A 20,878-nucleotide genomic window follows, 5' to 3' on the forward strand; every position below is an offset into this window, starting at 1 on the left:
GTACATATACGTATGATATAATCCGTGTGTAAAGGCGTGATCAAACTGGTGACATTTACAAAAGAAATTGTGTTCCTCAAAACTTCGAACATATGTCAGAACTTAAATGAAAAAAAGAAAAGAAAAATAACATAAATTGACGAGAAGATGTAATATGTCGATAGTGAAAAAATTAAAACCCGTTAATATTTATTATTCGAAAACAACGATAACTAATCGTAATATTTGATGAGGTTTGTATCCCATAGAGTGTACCGATCGAATGAAACTATTCGAAGCTTTTACGGAAATTAAACTCAGCGTATTAATGTGGGTAGAGAGCAAATCGGCCATTTTTACGGGTCACCTGCCATGCGAATTGTCCAAGAACGTTACTAGATAATAGGTATATTACATATTCGAATAGAGATAATATATGCATACGTATATGAATATATATACAAAGCTTATAGTAGCGTAAAGATAATACCTAATCGAAATAATGTCTATAGTTTACATTTTCTCTAGGTTACGAATACTAATAACGTATTATTAATCTATCTCGATTATTAATCTATTTATAAAAAAAAATAGCTAATATACTCGTTTATTATAATATCTCAAATTGCAAATTTAAATAATGAAAGAAATTGTAATTCTAATTTGATATAATTCAACCCTAAAGGTAAACAACTAATTTACAAACTCATCAAATTAATCTCAAATCATTCCAATTTGTGATATCTTATACAACACTCCATTGTATACCAGAAATAAATATCTCAGAAAAGACCTTAACATCGATCCCAATGAAAACACAATAACACGTTTCGCCAACAAATACAAATCAAGAACAGAAAACTACCACCTTAATAAGCGTTCAATTTACCTCTACACGATACACCAATTCCAAGAATATCATACAAAAATCATCCTAACGAACTAACAATAAGCAATTAATTTCACTCTGTTATCAACATTTGTCTGTACCAAATAATATGAACTAATGAAATTATAGGAGCATTGGGAAAATAACTATGGGTTATTTATTATCTCTGACACATTAAATCCAAATTATCAAATGTTTTGTATTAAACCAAATTGGTAATTTAAATGCTAGAAAAATATAAAAGATAAGACTTGAAAGAAATTTTCAAACGAGGAGTAAACGTTTTCTAGAAACAGTGCAAGTCGAATAAATCGATACAAGAGTATCTATCTCTCTTTCTCTCTCTCTCTCTCTCTCTCTCTTTTTCTCTTTCATATATATATGTATATATATATATATATATGTATGTATGTCGTTAGACAGAAAAGTGTCTGCGCTTAGTCACGAACATGATTCTGTACCTGGCACAAGAATAACATCGTGCTACGAAAACCGTCGACACAATGACTACCTAGCGTCCTTTGTTCCATCCCCTCGATTACAAATTGATTAAACGATGTGTATCGACGTTAGAGTCCCTCCCCAATAAAACGACCTTGAAACTTCCTCGTCGCTTCTGAGTTAACTCTTGTTCCTATTATGAAGAACTTACTTTCACGAATAATCGAGAATATTAGGAAATTTGTTATCTAATTATTATAGAGTGTTATGTTTATTATATGATCGTAATATAGAATCATATGCATAAATAAGTAACGCTTAGATACGATTGAAATTTTTTATTTTTTATTTATAATAATATGTTATTAGCGTTCAAGACTTGTTTCGCAAAAAGCTTGAAATGAAAAGAATACTAAGTGTGTATGTGTGTGTTTTTAAAGTCGTCTGAACGATAATAAATTCTAAATAGTAATTCGAGAATAAATAGTTGAAAAACCTAAATAGTTAACTTTTTAATAATAATGTAATTATAATGATATACTTTGAGCAATAATAAAATATAAAGTATCTACATACATATGTATATATATATCTGTCGTGAAGAAACGATGCTTTTGAAATTTTCTGAAGAAAATAGACGAACGAAATTTGCATGAAAAAAAAGGACAAAATGGGGGAAAAACGTTGAAATGATAAAATGTAAATACGATGAAGAATAAGAAAATCTATGATCGATGAAATCTTTCAAATAAATTTCAAGGAAATATTAGATCTGATGAAAAATGTCAGAAAATATATCTATGACATTCAAATGTAAAACTTTCCTATAAAAGTCACATTTTCAACAAAATAGAACTACCACCTCCTATATGCTCAACTATCAAGGACTTATCTCAACGCTTACATGAGGGAGGAAGTAATTTTCTACGAGCTGTGCTACCTAAGTTAAACGTCGAAATTCATTTGCTCGACATATAATTCGCTCGAGACACTTCACGGATTCCGACTCGTTTGTTAGACGAACAAGAGGGAAAGAAAAAAAATGAAAGAAAGAAAGAAAGAAAAAAAGAGAGAGAGAGAAGAAATAATGGATTTTGCGTTCTAACTAGAAACAAAAAAAGAAAATAGAAATTAATTTTTTTTTCCATCCTCTTACAACCCTTCTTTCATTCTCTTTTTAATTCTATTTAACAATCTTTCATTCTTACCTTTTCTTGAATATTTTATCGTTTATGTACATATGCAAATTAAATTATTCTTTAATGTCTTGAAAACTTTGGATAGTTTACTGAACATTGATGTATCTAATATATGAGACATAATTGAATTTTAAAGGATTGACACGTAAGATAATTTTAATTAAAAGGAAAAAAAAACAGAAATAATAATAATAATCCTTAAGCCGGTTTTATACGTCAGAATTTCTCAAAGTGTAGGTCACGATCCCATATGGAGTCGTAGAAATGTTAAGAAAATGAAAAACTTCCTGGACATGCAACAACTAAAAATTAATTTCAAACCAGTTTGGCAACACTACATGAATAGTATATCTATGAGTTTATGATAGTGAAAAAGAAGATAATGTAAAGAGTCTATAACCCAGGGGTCGTGAAAATATTTGCTTGAGTAAATGGGAGTTTGCCAAGTGAACATAAGTTTTATATTTACATATATATACGTAAATACTATAACATTAGATAATTATGAAATTAAGTAATTTTTTCCTACAAATTCTGAAACGGATATATTTTTTTTTTTAAGGACAAGTACTTGTCATAAATTCATTCCCACTCGGAGGATACTCTCGTTAAAAATGAGTAACAATTTTCTCAAAAATTTTAAATGACATTAGAAGTTAACTTGTATGTCGTTGGAAGGTCTTTTAATTCTTTGTACAATAGTGCTATTTTTGTTTATTTTAATCCAACCGAATGGATACTTTTTTTATCAAGACTGTACATATATATTTCTATATATATTTCTCTTTCTGTCTCTAATTGTAAGTTCACCGCAGCAAATGAACACGGTGACGAGCAGTTACGTAGGTAAGTATTTAGATGTGTATGTGTTATATACGTATACCTAGAGAAAGCTTAACACCGCATTGCGTGGAAATGTTCGTCGCAATGTTGAATATTCACGATGTACTGTGTGATGTAAAAGCAAATACGTGCAAATTCGTACGAGCTAGTACTTTGTGAACTTTTCGAAACACTACGAAAGCATCAATCGCCATGAGACATACGAATTCCTATAGATCTATCTTTTCCCGTAGCATGCTTTGACGTAAACCATAAAAAAGAAGAGAAAAAGGTTATTTCCTTACTTCGAAATAATTTATTTTCAACTTCTAACGATAAAATCAAAGATTTATAAAATAATAAAATTCATACAGAGCTTTAGGGAGAGAGGTAGCGCAGCTCACTGATATAAATAAAAATTAATAAATAGAAAAAAAAGAAAAATAGAGTTTTAAAAGATTAACCATGTAGTAGCACAATTTTAATCTGCGATAATAAAACAAAAACTAATCCTTTACGCCGGTGTTGTGTGTGAAGGTATTATAAAATAAAGTTGAATTTGCCAAGTAAATCGAACTTTTATTTTCGCGTGCGTTTAGTATTTAATATATGTATATATTTTTTTTATAATTATACACTATATCTACTAATAATTACATTGTACCGTAGTCACGATAAAAAATAAGACACGACTTGTTTGCACGATATTTTTTTTCGTTACAAACGAATACGAGCTTATAATAATAATAAGTATAATATATATAAATATATATTTTATACAATATTATATTTATATTAGTACTCATTATTACATATATAATAAAAACACCAATATAACATTAAACGTAATTAGAAAGAAAGTAAGTACGTAAATTTTATATATTATCGTGTTTGAATATTTTGTAATATGTGGGACTCTGTTCACGAGTGGTCAAGGGGATACAAAAACTGGAAAAAAAATCTTATAAATATATCCTATTTGACCTTGTTTCAAAGTTATAACCACTTTTGTGTTTAAATAATCCACGACAGTTTATTTTCACAGTAAATGCTCGAAATGACCACTCTCGGTTTGTTTCCAACCTTGCCAATAATTGTACCATCGAATTTGAAAATTCCAGATACGCATTGAATCTGTTGACAACCTTTTTGCCTATACGTGCTCGAAGTTCTTTAATACTGACAATGGATGTCGAATACAATTGTTTTCAAATGAGTCCAGAAATAAAAATCTAATAACGCGTTTGTAAATTTGAACATACGACAAATGAAAAATAACGAAGTACTTCTAGTAAAAGAATTTTCACATTGAAACTAAACTGAATGAAATGAAATGATTACGTATAATTAACTAATTGTTTAGAAACCTAAACCGAAGATGATCATTTTTAGTAGCTTTTACGAAGATAAACAAACAAAAGTGATTATAACTTTAAAACAAAATCAAATAGAAAACACACGTTTGTATGAACTTGTTTCATCATTTTTGTATTCCTTGTTCATTCTCGAATCAACATACTACGAAGCACCATGTATATATGTATAATATAAACCAAAAAATAGTTTAAAAGTTTAAAAAAATGAAATAATGTTAGAAAAAGAGAGGATATATTAAAAAGAGAGAGAAAGAGAGAGAAATTGTCTTTCTCAAGCAATAGCGGTAGAATTCCCAACAGTACTCTAAACGAAATTCAAAGGATCGAATCCAATTTCCCTTTCCCTTATCCAGCTCTTTAACGCGACGCTTTTGCATATATACGTGTATTCAACGTCGATTGTACATCTCAGTACAACGAGACAGATCAAACTCGGCCGAGTTAAGCATTTTTATTTCTAACTATATCTATATATAACTATATCTATATCTATATATACTTACATATAAATACAACATCACGTAAAATTGTAGATTCACGAACTACCCTTTAGACTTTTGCTTTTTATCTTTTTTTTTCATATTTTTTTCTTTTTTCTTTTTTTTTTTTTATATAAACGGTGACGAAACAATCTCTACTCGAACAGGAAGAAAAATATAACTCGGTCACGCAGAGACAAACTCTCTTGACATCATATATTATTTTTATTTATGTATATATGTATTTAATCAATAATGAAGAATATAAAGAACTTGACTTTGAATAAATAAATATATTATTATTGATTAAATGCACGCGATTGTAAAATAATAATATCAATTAATATTTAATATATAATTTGTCATTTATAATAATAATATATGTAATTTTTGATTAAATTTTATCAACAACAATATTACGATAACATGTAATATTTTTATATGAATAGTTAAGATCTAATAATTTTATGATTAAAACAATTTCCAAAATAATACACAATGTCATCTATTAAATAGGATTGAGAGTGTTCTTTAACTAGACCCCATAGAGAGAAGAGAGGGAGAGAGAGAGAGAGAGAGAAAAGCGCAGGTGTATGAATACTAAAACGATAGAACTAATCTAGGATATGCCACCGTTGACTAATCGTTCCATATGTTTGTTTAGTCTACACGTTGACGACAGGTTTACCAGAAACCAATGATATTCTCTTAATGCAAAGTTAACGAGATGGAAAAAGTAAAGAAAATTAATTTAAATTATTATCGCAAGGGTAAATAAATAATAAAAAGCAAGTAATTAATTATTTTAATCGTTTAAAATATAATTAAAAAATATATTCTCTTTAAGAACAAAATATAAAGTTGCAAGTGAAAACTTGGAACAACGATACTTGCCAGATGTGTTTTCGTGTATTGTAACACCAAAGTTAAAAGTATGCACGATATAAGTGTGTACTAACTTGCACGTACGTACAAAGGAACTAGGTAATGGAAAAAGTTACAAACCGTGGTAAAACTTCATATACGTATTTGCCTATCTCTACGAAACACACGTATGCATACAACACATACATACGTATATGGTACCAACGCACACGTGTATGTAATCATTTAAGAATGTTAAGTTTCGCATGAATCATATCGCGTTTTTTTTATGTGCATGTTAAGTTAACATTCGTTGATAAAACATTATTAAATAACAATATGTATATGTGAGTATTCCTTTATTCCTATGTAAATATATTAAAATTCGCGTATTAAACGTTTTAAACCGTTACTAATATTATTCGAAATTATATATTAAACATTTTGAAATTGTTTTATTTATAATTTCATCGTATTTTATTACAGACTTGTCTCATTGAGTCGAAACGAACAAAATTATTCCGACTAACTTTCCTTCTTTTTTCCTTTTACTTTGATTAAATATTTTATTAACATTATTTTCATCGATTTTAAAGCTGTCACGTAAATCGCGATAACTTCCCGAGCAGAAAACTACGCTTTATTTTTTAACGAAGAAAATATAATATATGTTTTCTGTAAATATATGTAGTGCATGCATACGTACGCTCGTATTATTATTATATATTTTTTCTGATGCATTAATTATATGACGTCTAGACTACGTGGATGCATAAATATTCATACACACATATAATTTATATATGTGTTATTAATATTATTTATTTCTAAGTTTTATCTAACAGATAAAAAAATTAAATAAAAATCCAAAATAGATAGAAATATATTCTATGGGGTTGTTCGAAAAGTAATTTCGTTTTTCGGACAAAAATTTCGTTAATCGCATTTACCGATACCTGAACCTTACTCCAAACCTTAAAATTATTTTACATTCTAGTAAGAAACGTTATTTCAAATGTTATTTAGAACCTTCTTGTGTGTTTCGATCTGTCAAGAATTTTTTCTTTTCTTTTTTTTACCGCATCTCATCAAAAACGTAAAATCAAAGTGAGCAATTTCTTGATATTATTATCTTTTATTATTCGTTACCGCAAGAGCTAATAATACGGTGCAAATGAGAACAAAATTATGTGCCATTTACGGAGAAGATACATTTAAACGAACGCCAGAGTCAAAATTACTATTGGAAATTTCGTTCTGGTCATTTTCATTTTGAAATATTTACCACGTAAAAGGGTTGTACAGTTGAAGATGATTACAGCAAAATTAATGCACCGGTGGATGCAAATAATCGCATAACATCACGAGAAATAGCTGAAGAAGTTTGAAATGATCAAATCTAACAATTCACGATCGTTGGAGAAAACCTTGAATTCTAATAATGAAAATATCGTTTATTATTTGCCATCGAAAATAAACGAAATTACTTGACGTACGATCTTATATTGTAAGCTTTAAAACTTGTCAACCCTTCCACGTATTTAATTTAATAATAATAATAATAATAATAATAATTAATATTTGATATGCATAAATAGAAATTTCATTAGCTGTGTCCCTTCGAAATTCATTAAAAAGAAATCTTATGAATTTTACGCGCGCTTTAAACGAATTATATTATATTATTTATTCGAGTACGTTGAATAAATGTTCAAACGTTGATAGAATATTTTCATTTGATATATCGAACAAATAATAAATTGTTGGTAATAAATTTTTATTTTAATTTATCGAAATCAAATGATTTAAATTAGAAAGAAATAGAAACGGTTCGACGTAATAACAACGTGCGCACACGTTTCTATTTGAACTTAGGTATAATAAGTATAATAGTATAGTTATTAGTTATTAACATGGTGAAGCCAGTTCCTCGCCTTTTTTCCACGAAGGGGGAAGTTCACGTACTACGTCACGAAGATCGATTCTAACAGCCATGAGGTCGTGGACTGGAAAGTATCACTACGAATAAAAATAAAAGAGAAAGAGAGAGAGAGAGAGAGAGAGAGAGAGAGAGAAAGATCATTTCGACTTATTCCACTTTGTCAAATTGGAAAAATTTTTAATCTTGAGTTTTACGTAATAAGTTACAAATTACAACATTGCTAAATTGAACAGTGGACCTCTAAAGATTTTATTTTTTTTTTATTTTGTCTCTCTGATTTTTCAAAAAACTTTACTTCATTTATATACCAAATTATTATTTATGCATTTGTAATTTTCTTTATCTGTTTGATTGTTTTTTTTATTTGTTCAATTCACTAGCACGAATATTATAATTGAATAAAATAGAAATTAATCTTTCTCTCGATCTCGTTCATGCTTCGTTTCTAGGAAAAAATATAAAATGATCCCTAAGTTATGAACATTTTAAATTCAATCCAAATATTTCTAAACGTTTTCTAATAACATTTAATAAAAAAAAAAGGAAAAGTATTTCCGTCCGATTTAAGAATAAACTTATGTGACTGATATTAATTAATTCGAATTCATTGCCAGAACGTGTAATAATTTTGTAGTTGTAATCTCGAATAAAATCTACAAATAAATTCAATGACTATGATATGGTATGGTATGGTATGGTATGGTACGTGATGTTAATATATAGTCAATCTCAGTTGAATGAAAATTACAAAATAAACGTAATAAACGTGGTGAAACTCGAAATGGTATTTAATTGAATTACCAGAAATACCATTAGAACGTATATAGAAATGTCTACGTGTGTTACGCGTGTTAAGAAAATTTCACTGATTCTACTTCCCTTTTCCCTGTGATTGTAAGTTAAAATACAAATATTGTTGGAACCATTAGAAGGGGAAACTCGAACATCTACAAGGATAAGAAACGATGGACAAACAAAAGATACTTATATCTTATGGGTTCGGCTTTAAAGCTTTCTTATGTTACGTGCTTTTTTTTATCATTCTCTCTCTCTCTCTTTCTTTTTCTTTTCCCTCTGTATTTTCTTTTTATATCGATTCGTTATCGTTCCTTTTTTTCTTTTTATAAATTTATTATTATAGAAACTGTTATTATTCTGTCATTTTTTTTTGACATTTAATTTTTATATATTTAAATCATAGGAAGATAAAAATATAATAGAATAAAATAGATAATCTATACCTCTCTGTGATTCATTTAAATCAATATTTTCTATATATCGAATTATATTATAATTTATTATTTATTAATTTTTATTTACTTTACGCTCGTTCCTTTGTATACCTTAATACTATAATATTTCCTTGTATACAATAAAATTTAATAAAATATTTACCTCTTTATTCTTTCCCTCTATTTTTCACCTACCAAAGTATTATTATTCCTTTTTAATTTTTGTTTTTAAATTAACTACACACACACTCTCTCTCTCTCTCTCTCTCTCTCTCTATCTCATATTGTTTTTTATTTGTCGAATAAAAATAGTAGGGGGATTAATTTTAAAACAAATAATTAAAAATAGAATATTCTTCGTATTTAATGTTAGGTTTCTAGAAACAATTGACATATTTAACTGACGTTTGGGGTATCCCCAAAATTCAATGGAAAAGAGGTAGGGGCTGAGGGGAGGATGGGAGTAAAAACGTCGAAAGCGAAATAGGATGCTGTCCGTTCGATATAAACGAATTCAACATCGAATTTTGCATTTCTGAAAAAGAGAATCCTGTCAATACGAGTATTTCTACCTACTCGATAATAAAAGAAGCAATCGGACAAAAGGATCCCTTTGATGAGTGTCCCTTGCATTCGGCAGCCGAATTCAACCAATCGGTTTTACTAGTTAAAACGCAAATAAAAAGCTCTTCGACGATTTAACAAAAGCCGTGTTCGTCGTGGAAAATGCATTTTCCACTGTAAAAGTGAATATGCGCGCGCACGATTTCCCCGGATTACTTTAACCGTGGGGAGAAGGAGGGGCCAGGGATGCAAAGAAGGAGGACCTCGTGTCTCTCGGACTGTTCTCGACTTTCGAGAAAGAATCAAGATGCAAAGAAAATCTTTCACTCAAGATCAAAACTGTATATGTATATATGTGTGTGTGTGTGTATGTGTGTACGAATTTATGCACATCTTGAAAACATGAACGACGTAAAATTTGAAAATTTCTAATCGATCTATCTTATTTTTTTTTATTGTTAATTTAATTACCTCTAATTGAAGAAAGATATTTTTTTCTATAGATACCACAAGACTACCACCTAAGAATAAAAAAAAAAAACCGACATTTCTAATATTATTTTTATACACACACAGAGTTGATTTTGATTTAGAAAAGATTAAATTTAATATAGAAATATATATATATTAAAATCAACGATTGGAGTTAATTATATTAATCAGTTGGAAAATCTAGCGTTAAATAACATATTACAAGTACATAATAGAAAAGAAATATTCGTACGAAAACTTTATATTAACATAGCAAATATAATCTAAACCAAAGAACGATGATGAAAAATAAAAAATCAGAAGATAATAAATTAATATCTCTAATTTTTGTTCTCATTAATGAATTTAGATCTTTAACGATTAAAAATGATAACAATTGAAAAGGAAAAAGGAAGAAATGCTTTAAACAAAAAAAATAAATGAATAAATGGTATTATCGCATGATCGTTAAAATCGATTACGTATAGAATAATGATATTGTGTGACTATTTCATATAACCATTTTTACTTCTCTTGACGATAAACTAACATAAGTGATGTATGGTATAGCAAGGTAAGGAAATAGTCCGTAGAAAAACACATCGATTCTACACTACCCTTGGATATACATATCTTATTACATAGTTCACGAGCGTAGAAAAAATTCGTGTTTCCACCACGCGGAAAGCTTTCGGTAATTTGGCAAGCGAACGTATAATCTACAGGTTTTCAAGCAAACCCCCGGTCCGATTTGTTGGCACGGAATAACGAAGTTTTCACGCACCCGTAATAAACCCGCGAAAGTATTTTGAATTTTCTACAAACTTACTTTTGTTAAATATTATCATTACGATACGCAAAATTGTTTATTCCCATTTTTATAAATTAAACATTCAATTAAATTCGCTGCAAACGTGAAATTATCTTTTCTTTTAATATATCTTATTTCTCTTTTATATATATATTTCTTTTTATTTATCTTATCTTTTACTTTTTAATTATCTTTTTCTTTTACGAATGAATTTAAATAATACTTTTTTCCATGAGAAATTAAATTTCTCTACAAACTTAGTAATTATTTTTCTCCTTTAACGTAAAGTTCATTAATTCTTGATGGAAAAAGGAACGGTTGATTAAGGAATTTCTAACATACAATAGTAATGACGCAACACAAATTTTTCCGTGTGTTACGACGGACTCGTTTTTTTTTATCAAACTTGGTGGAAAAAATAAAGAAATAAATAAAAGAATTTGTGTGTGTGTGTGTGTATATATATATATATTTGTGTATGTGTAGTTTCAAAGGAAACAGAAAGTATACGGATTTGTACCGAGAATGAAAAATAGTAATAATATACTTTATACGGGATTAGATGTCCGAGATATTTCATGTTTTATATTACGTTAAATATCATGATTTTTCTACCTAAAGAAAAACATTTCTTTTAATCTTTCGTGGTAAGTAAGAAAATAAAATTGTTTGAATACACCAATCTATAATAATATATCCTACAAGTAGGTAAATGCCTGGTTCTTGATAGACCGTAAATGAAAACGACTACTACATAAACGTTATAAAAATAACTAGCAAGTAAAGAAAATAATCAAAGGATCAAACGAAATTGTACAGAACTCTGTCAAACGGAACAACGATCGCGCGCCATTGCTGTTTAGACTTTCAAGTGCTTCCACGATCTCCGATCATAATTCGTGTTCGTTCTTTCCAATATCTCGAAGAACGAGTCCGGCGTCATAAGACCTTGACGAAATAATCCGATTGAAGTAACCGACAATCTTTGGTAACACTTTGTTCTTCCATAAATGATCCCCCCCCCCTGTTTATTAATTATTCATTCTTCTCTCTCTATCGTAACAAGGCCAAGTGAGATACGACTAATGACTGAAAATCTCAACGTGAAACGAACAACGAAAGATAAATAATTACGATATCATCGATATTCGCTTAAACTCGAAGTATCTTTGACGAACGATTAGATAATATTCAAATTCAAAGTTTACCGTCGGTTTAATAACCAATTAACATCGTAAACAATCAAATATTAGTATCATCAAAGAAACCTCAATACGACGACGATAATAAAAAAAAAGAGAATAAAACCCCCCTACAATAATCCTCCCTTCCAAAGAAAAAGAAAAAATAGAAATAAAATAAAATATAATAAAAAGTTCGTTAATTTTTGACGTTGATTCTAAACTTACGTCTATCATCTCGTTCGTAGAATAACGTCGTCGTGCTCACGTGTGGTATCGAGGTGGGTATCGTCGTCGTCGCGTAATAGTCGAAGTTAGCGAACCGATTGCTATGGCGTCCCGTAGTAATAATAGTAATGACAAGATATTTGTAATAATAATAATTTAATTGACGAAAAAAAATATTCACTAGAACTAGTAGAATACGAATAAAGTTATATATTAATAGGACGATACGATTGATACGAATGTAACTAGTAATATAAATACGTTTGATTAACTTTACCGACGGCACCAGCAATGGCGAGAGTTCGTGGTGATCGCGTAAACGAATGACAAGCAGCATCGCCCCAGTTCGGCACTGAGCTCGCGACTGTTCGCGACTGCCGCCACTGTCAGCGAGGCCGAGGCCTCAGCCGGGGGTTGCATATCCTCGAGTTCACCGGTTCAATCGGCGACTATATATCCCTATACTAGTTGTTAGTTCGACCCCCCCTAAACTAACGATGCGCCATCTCACGAGACTTTACTTCAACTATTTTTCTACCACCCCTTATGCTGCTGCTCCTGCTGCTACTACTCCTCCTCCTCCTTCCTCCACTACCCCCTCGGTGGTGGTATCGTTCAACCCTCATTCTCAACGCGCAAACTCATTTTCAACTGAGTAAGGCTTATATACCACTCTAATTTTTTACTTCGATATATTCGAGTTTCGATGTTACATTTCGTTAAGCAATTATTTTTTAAATCGTCCAATTTTCGATAGATTTAATTATAATTATCTTGTTTCAATTGGTTATGAATGATATGCGAAAACTGGATTCGTTGGTTTCTCGAATGATAATTATTAGGGTGAATCAAAAGTTCGTGCGTTTTTTAATTAATATTTTCAAAGTCAATTTTGCATAAACAATTCATTATGCAGTTTCAAAGTAAAGTTTCGACACAATAAACAAAAAATGTTATGACATTTTTCGAACGATATTATTATTATTATTTATTGTTTTTCTTTTAACAAAATTACGTCGGCATGGAATAATTTTGGTTCTAACATTTATATAAAATTAATTATATAATAATAATAATAAATAAAAAAGAAAAAAAAGGACCAATCAATCGTATTACATTGTATTCGATCTGACCAACTAACTTTACTTCAATACGAAGGCAAAAAATCGTATTCGAAGAGTTAATAATAAATTATTCGAATTTCAGTAATTATTATAAATAATAGCTTACTTCATTCTTGTCTACAATTTGCGATAAATAATTTCTCCAGTCATTGTTCAACGTAAAATTATTTTTTCTCTCTCTCTCTCTTACTATTTAAAAAAAGAAAAAAAAGGCAAATGTCTATATCAATCAAATCGTTTATTTTTTCATCCCTTTCGTATGTTCATTACCACCCATTGATTTTTTTCAACTTCAGAAAATTGTACACGAACTCGATACGCACAAACGGCAATTGGACGATTTTCTTTGCTCGAATATGCCTTTATACGTGATAGATCAAAAAGTATGAGAGATCTATCAAAGAAAAGAAGCTATTTTTGGAACGCGTTTTTCTATTCCTACTAGCTACTTCTTCCTTTCTCATCTTCATTTTTTCTTTTTGAATCCGATTGGAAAATATTTGCCTTTAAAATGAGAATTTTCTTGGCAATCTTCTAGGCAGTTCGATTCTCGTAGTATAATTCGTTGTGTAAGCAAAGAAACTGTTATGCGGAATTGAAATATGAATTTGATTAATAATCACTACGTATATAAGTATATATGAGTCTTATTCTTCTCTCTTTGATAAAAAAACATAAACTAAAAACATTATCAAAAAACATTATCATTCCCTGTTCTTACGTATTAACATCAACAGATCAAGTTGTCAGTTCACAATAAAAGAAACGTAAACATGGTCAGACATGTAATTTAACTTTACAAAATGCAAACTTACATACGTCAAAATATTCTTTTCTCTTTACTCTTTAAACTTCAAACTACGTATACAGAGAAAACTAAAAGTTATAGAAGAACTATAAAACAAGTGATAGTGGGATGTGCATAAATTCATTAGAAAAATATATATATAAATCGATGAAATTGTAAGCACGAATTATAAAGGTGTATACATCCTAAAATTCAAACAGTTAGCGAATTTCTATCTCTGACGTATTTGGTCTGACCTTGAACCAGTTTCCTAAACTCGTGGCAACGTCTAATATCAACTTCCATTGTTACACAATACTTCTTTTTCCTCATCGTCGTCATCCTTGTCGTTGTCGCAGTAGAAAGCTTTGCTTTCATTATCACATTGATTCAGTAAAGAAGAAAAGATATATATATATATATAGGAGTAGAGAGATATATAGATAAAACAAATCGTTCAGGAACACCATTTAACTTGAGTTTTATTCTTAGCACGACCTAAAGACTAAACTGGACTTTACCTACCTGGCTTTGAAATGAAACTTAAGGTACTTGCACTCTCTCTCCCATTTTAACCTTGGCTCAACAGGTTCGCGTGCCGGATGTACTTGCATTCCGGAAGTCCACTCATCGGCTTGGTGGAGCGACGTTATCGCTTTTACCTAGCTAACGCATCGCCGTTCATCCAAGAGGGAAATTTTCGAGGATTTAGGATATTAACGATATCGGATAAATTCACAATAGGTGGCTCTTATACATGGATACAGGTTGGATCTATCGTCAGGAAAATGAAAAACAGAATTTATGTTATAATTAATTAAGGAAGAATATTGTTGTTGTTGTAAATGGGGTAAGAAGGGATAAATAATTTTAAAAGATATACGAGATTACCTTGACAAATTATACCTTATGTTAAAATTATTTTACGATGATCTATCATATTTGACAAAAGTATGTATGTATATATATATATATATATATATGTATTATATACACCAGGATAATCAGGAACCCTGGAAACAATCGAATTACGTGGATACGGAAATTTGTTTGAAGGGCCGATAGGATCTTCGATAAATCATGAAAAAGTTTAGGCCGTCTATTTTCGTTTTTGTTATCGGTTCACATTATACATCCATTTTGCACAACGCGATTTTCATCATTAACGGATAGGTGTGTGTACAACAACACATATATTATTATAATTAGTAACTAGCTAATCCGCGAACAAAGGGAGTTCGACAAAGATAAGTACAAAATTGCCTAAAACGCTAATTTAAAAAAAAAAAGAAAGAAAGAAGTAGAAAAATAAAATTACACACACACACAAAGAACGCCCAACTAGATCAAAAAAATTAAGCTCGATCGGGATTGTGCGAATGATCATCTTTCTCTCTTTTTCTTTTTTTCTTTTCTAAACAGTTTCCTCTATCGGTTTTTGTTTGTTTTTTTTTCTTTACTTTGCGTTACATTCCACGTTCCTTATTCACAATTGCTTGTTAAAAATTTATCGACAATCTGCTTTAGTAGTAGCAGGTAACATCGCGAAATAGAATCGAACGATATATGATCATGTTTTTGCTTAGACCTTTAGTTTTGCTTAAACGATTTTGCGATGAATTCGTTCATTCGATTTATTCGAGAGACGAGATATAAACGTAAAAAATTCCTGATTTCGTATAGAAATGAAAACCCGATCCATTTTCAATAATCCATTATTTCTACTCAAGGCCAGAATAAGAGACTCCGATATCACAGAATTCGTTTGCCTATTTTTTCTTCCGGTTCGTTTTGTTTCTTTTTATACACGTTTCTTCTTTTTTTTATTTTATTATTCTATTTTCTTTCCCCTTCCTCTCCCTCCCTTTAATTTCTTCTTCTTTCTATCTCCCTAAAATAATTCAGAGACTATAATCGCTATATGTATAATACGTTTGGTCTTCCCTTTTGCGAAAGGTTTCAGCTACACACCGACATGTAATATTAAATTTCTCTCGTTTCGTTGAAAGTTATTAATTGACAATATATATGTATATAAGTATGTACGTATGTATGTATGTATTTATTCATGTATGTATATTCCCTGTTAATTTTTTTTATTTTCTTTCAATGAATGATTTTATAACTTGGTCCACTTTGCCGGTTCTATCATTAACGAAACCTCTCAACACGAAACTCTAAAGATTTTTATATACAATGATTACAATTCTCCAACGTTCTCTCCAACTCGAACACTTTTTCTACTTTTTCTTGTCTCTTCTCTTCTTCTTCTAATTCAAATAGTTTCTCCTTATAATCTCAATATAACCGCTAGGTCAATGTAAATATAAATACGTATACGTGGATAGATGTATGTATGCAACTTGTGTATGTATATGTATGTTATGCACGTGTATTAAAACGTTTGTAAATATACGTTTCAAGTTTGATATTACATTGTAATATTAAACCTTTCATCATCAACTACATTCTTTCTCGACTTAAACAATCTCTCTTTATGCAATAGATAAAAACATATGATCCATGATAAACGTATTCCTTGCACTAACACTTTAATTAGTCCGTTGGTTAACGTTGCAATAAAATGATAAAAATGACGTAGTAGTTTAAAAATTAAATGCATTCGCGATCGTTCGATTCGATTTACGAAGTGTAACGGATGATACGGCTTTCTGTCATGGATGTTAAAAAAAAAAAGAAAAAAAAAGAAAAAAAAAGAAAAACATAATAAAATAAAGGAGAAAAAAGAAAATAAAAGAGAAAACAACACAAGTTAATAGCGAAACGCACCAAATGGCAGCGCTAAATGAGATTCGGAGATGTCGAGGATGTTCCAAACGATCGCATATAACAGCGATAAAATAAAATATGAATAACAGCGAACGTTCCGAGAGGGGTGAAAATTCGAAGAAACGTAAGAAATAAAAAGAAATCGATGTTTTCTCTGTCTCTTTCTTTCCTTCCTCCCCCCTCTTCCTCCCTCCACTGCCCTCTATCAATCGTGATCGTATTCAAGTTGCGAAAGACGATCGTGTCGCATCGAAAGTTTCGAGGATAGACCGAGGATAAGATCCTCGTGTAGCCAACACTACCGTTTGTGATTATGACTGGTTTTACTTTTGGGACTGTCCGTGGCAGAAGAATCGTTGACGTCTCTTTTAGGTCTTAGAATAAAATTAAGATTGTGCGCGGTGTTGACGGCATAATAAACATTAGCCGAATGGGGTAAGACCATTTCGCGATCGGGTAAAACTTGAGCGAGAGTATATTGATCGGGACTACCCTCGATCCCTAACTTAAGCATAGCGTTCCTTATTACTTGGGGAGTCCTCTCGTTGTTAGATAACATGATGGATTTGTAAAGCACCACACCGTCCGTCTCTACGTTCTCGCTCTCCATGGTAACCTTGATAATATAAAAATCCGGTGAATTCTTGTGCGAATGACTCGGACTCGAGAGCCCAACCAAATTCGGTGTACTTCCATTCGCTGTCAACGAAGTTCCACTGGGCGGTGCCAAACGATTTGCCGCGATCGCTCCCCCGCCACCTCCGCCCGAGCTCAAGGATACGTCCAATGATGGCAGAGACGAACTTGACGAGGAACTTGACATTTGCGATGGCGAGGTACGACGATCCAAGGAATTGTGGGGCGAGCTTGGTAGAGAATCGAGATCGCAGTAAAACTGCGAACTGCTCGAGCTAGAAGTCGACGCTATCGAGTCGTTCTTCCGATGACCTTGATGATTCTGTAAGACAAATTTCGGCTCAATCCTCTTTCGACTAAGATAAGAGTATAGTGGACGAATTAAGATCAACGAAATCGAGCTTAATTATTATCTGACCTGCTTCTTCTTGCCCCGATTATTTAAGGTGTTACCGGGCGGCGGAGGTTCTATTTGACAGCTCAATTTGTACGCCTCTCGATCATCCAACACCACTACGGAATGGAACCAACGATCGAACGATTGATCCTTACTAAAGTTGTAAGCGTTCGCAGCACCTTGAAGCAGTCTTATTCTTGCGAGTACCTCGAATTCCTTTCGTCTCTTATCGAAATTGATCAGACCGTCCGCTATCGTATCCGGGATAGCAGTGTCGATCATTGTGAGATCCGTCAGGAACGTGCCCAAGTACGGTATCGTGCCGTAACTGATGTTCTGAAAATTATAAAAATCTACGATGAAACAAAATCTTTTTAGACATTTTTATTTTCCTATAGGGAGACCACCAACTCACCCACCAAAAGGGTAGCTCTTATTTTACATATTATAATAATTGAATTTAACGATTGATTATTATCGTGAAACTTACTCCGGCGTGAGTATTTTGCTTCTGAAATAATTTCTGAAGATGTCTATCGCTTCTACCTGCCGTATCCGCGAATTTAGCTGTCCCTTCTTTGATCAACAATTCACGTTGAGTCCATGCGTTATTCTCCTCGGAGAATATTCTTTCGAGTTCACGGAAAAGTTCGTGCTTTTCTCTTGGCATAGATTGCCAAGATTTTTCCAGCCTGTAAACCGGATTACTTTGTAGACCGGAAACAATAGCCTTCAAGCTACTGAAATTCTTGAGGACTCTTAATTCCTGTGCTATATCGATCCACGCCTCGAGAATTCTCGCACGATCTTGCGACTTCATCGTTGGTTCTATCAAAATTGTCGAGATAACGCGTAAGGATACTGCGTTGAATTGATTAACTGTTGCTAAGACTGTAGCTGCCTCGTGATTCCTCGAACGATCTCTTCTCGACCAAACTGCTCCTAAACATTGATGTGCAACGAGTTTTTTAAAAACCTCGGCATCCATACGAGTCAATTGTTCGGCAAAATGTCGTTGAGGAACTTCAGGGAACGTATAATTGATTCCTTGATCGCCGTTCGAATTTGAACTGCCATGAACTCGGTCATTGTCGTAGACGACGCAGTCTAAAAATTGACATACATATATTCAATTAGTATTTATGCATTATATTATTATATTAAAAATACAATTTATCTATACACACACACACACACACACGCGCGCGCGCGCGCGCGAAAGTGTAAATATTAATTATTTTGTATTTTAACAGTTTCTTCGAATACAAAAAAAAAAAGAAATTCGGCAGTAACGTGTAACGTTACATATACGCAAACAAATATGTAATATAGTATAAGAGATCCGTAAACACTTAACAAAATTTTTTGGAATATTTTCTTATTAAATAAGGATAATAAAATAAATCAAATTTATGCAAATAATAGGTGAAATATTTTTTCAGTTAACTTCACCGATAATCATATCTAATTCCTGTCCAGTCATTTACTTTTGTCCCTGACTGTATATCATCTTCTTCTAATCTAATTTTCTCTTAATCTTTTTTTCCTTTTATTTTAGAAATACGTTTAACTTATGTTTGTAAAAGTCGTGACTCGGCAAATAATATAGATAAACAAGCAGATCTGATTCGTACGATCCCATTAAAGCGAAATTCTTTCAAGCTGAGCAGGTGCAACACGAGGCTTATTGTTAGTCAAAGAAAGCTGGTCTTTATTATCCAGTCATAGAAATGATTCAGTTAAGTCAATGGTTTACGACGAACAGCTATCCTCAGCATATTCATCGACATTTTCCAACGAACCGATCGTGATAAGAACATGAGCAAACATCCGGTAGCAAACATTCGTATCGTTTAATATAACATCCACGACCACAAAACAGGATCCACTCTAAATATTCGATCATATAACGGAAATTACGAATAACCACAAAAGCACGGATCGGATTGATCGATTGAATAATATCCATTAATAATTAATTTGATTTTCTCGTTAACAAAATCACACAGAATAAAATAGAATAATGTCTCCACCGATCCTAATGCATTCGTTATCCTCCGATCGAATTTTAAATTAAAAATTATTATTCTGATTCTATAGATGATGGATTATAATTAACGCATTTTTAATGTGTCATACTACTCGATCGGAAATAACGTAATACACGTGAATGACGTTTGCTCGATGATATCATCTTTCTACATTTCCACGTTAATGATTAGCACTAAAAAAAAAACGTGTTTGAGGTCATAAACGAGCGAGTTCTTTCTATCGACCCATTCAACGATTTCCAATAGAACGATTGTCCATAAAATTAATGAAAAAACTAATTCAAATACGATACTAATTTACATGTTGGATAACTAATATTGAACGAATATCGAATGAATGTTAGCAACTGTTAAATGAGTGCATGGAAAAAGAGTCTATGTTACATACTGCAAATTGCACAAGAGAACAAGAAAAAGTTATTAATACAACTGAGCTCTTCTTTCCATCATGCAGAAATTAAAAACTATGCAAGTCTATGGTATACCATGATATACCTTAGAATACACGACATAGGATCACCTTCTTCAAGTAAAAAACAAATCTTGATAAAAATGTAACTTAAGTTTTTCTTTTAAATACTCGTTCAATTATCAAAGCAACTATATAATTAAAAT

General features: G+C 31.2%; 2 protein-coding genes across 12 annotated transcripts in view; both read right to left on the reverse strand.

Moving 5' to 3' along the window:
* Nucleotides 1–12,944, reverse strand: part of LOC122519959 (whirlin) — a 79,369-nt gene extending 66,425 nt beyond the window's left edge. For 5 of the 10 annotated variants that reach the window (XM_043639810.1, XM_043639809.1, XM_043639807.1 and 2 more), the window contains exons 1-2: nucleotides 12,756–12,943; nucleotides 12,479–12,579 (exon numbers count right to left, since the gene is read on the reverse strand). The gene's annotated coding sequence lies outside the window, so the exon portion shown is untranslated. Of the gene's footprint in view, nucleotides 1–12,478 lie in introns of all 10 variants that reach the window. The other 5 variants (XM_043639808.1, XM_043639805.1, XM_043639801.1 and 2 more) reach the window with 3 other exon arrangements.
* Nucleotides 12,945–15,467: 2,523 nt separating this feature from the next.
* LOC122519961 (ral guanine nucleotide dissociation stimulator) overlaps nucleotides 15,468–20,878 on the reverse strand; it is a 37,610-nt gene continuing 32,199 nt past the window's right edge. For both annotated transcript variants that reach the window (XM_043639814.1, XM_043639813.1), the window contains exons 4-6: nucleotides 18,703–19,319; nucleotides 18,234–18,548; nucleotides 15,468–18,137 (exon numbers count right to left, since the gene is read on the reverse strand). In XM_043639814.1, coding sequence (XP_043495749.1) covers nucleotides 17,478–18,137; nucleotides 18,234–18,548; nucleotides 18,703–19,319 — 1,592 coding nt within the window. In that variant the 3' untranslated portion in view covers nucleotides 15,468–17,477. The remainder of the gene's footprint in view (nucleotides 18,138–18,233; nucleotides 18,549–18,702; nucleotides 19,320–20,878) is intronic.

Source organism: Polistes fuscatus, unplaced genomic scaffold (genome assembly GCF_010416935.1).
Source record: "Polistes fuscatus isolate 324 unplaced genomic scaffold, CU_Pfus_HIC Scaffold3, whole genome shotgun sequence".
Taxonomy (NCBI): Eukaryota; Metazoa; Arthropoda; class Insecta; order Hymenoptera; family Vespidae; genus Polistes; species Polistes fuscatus.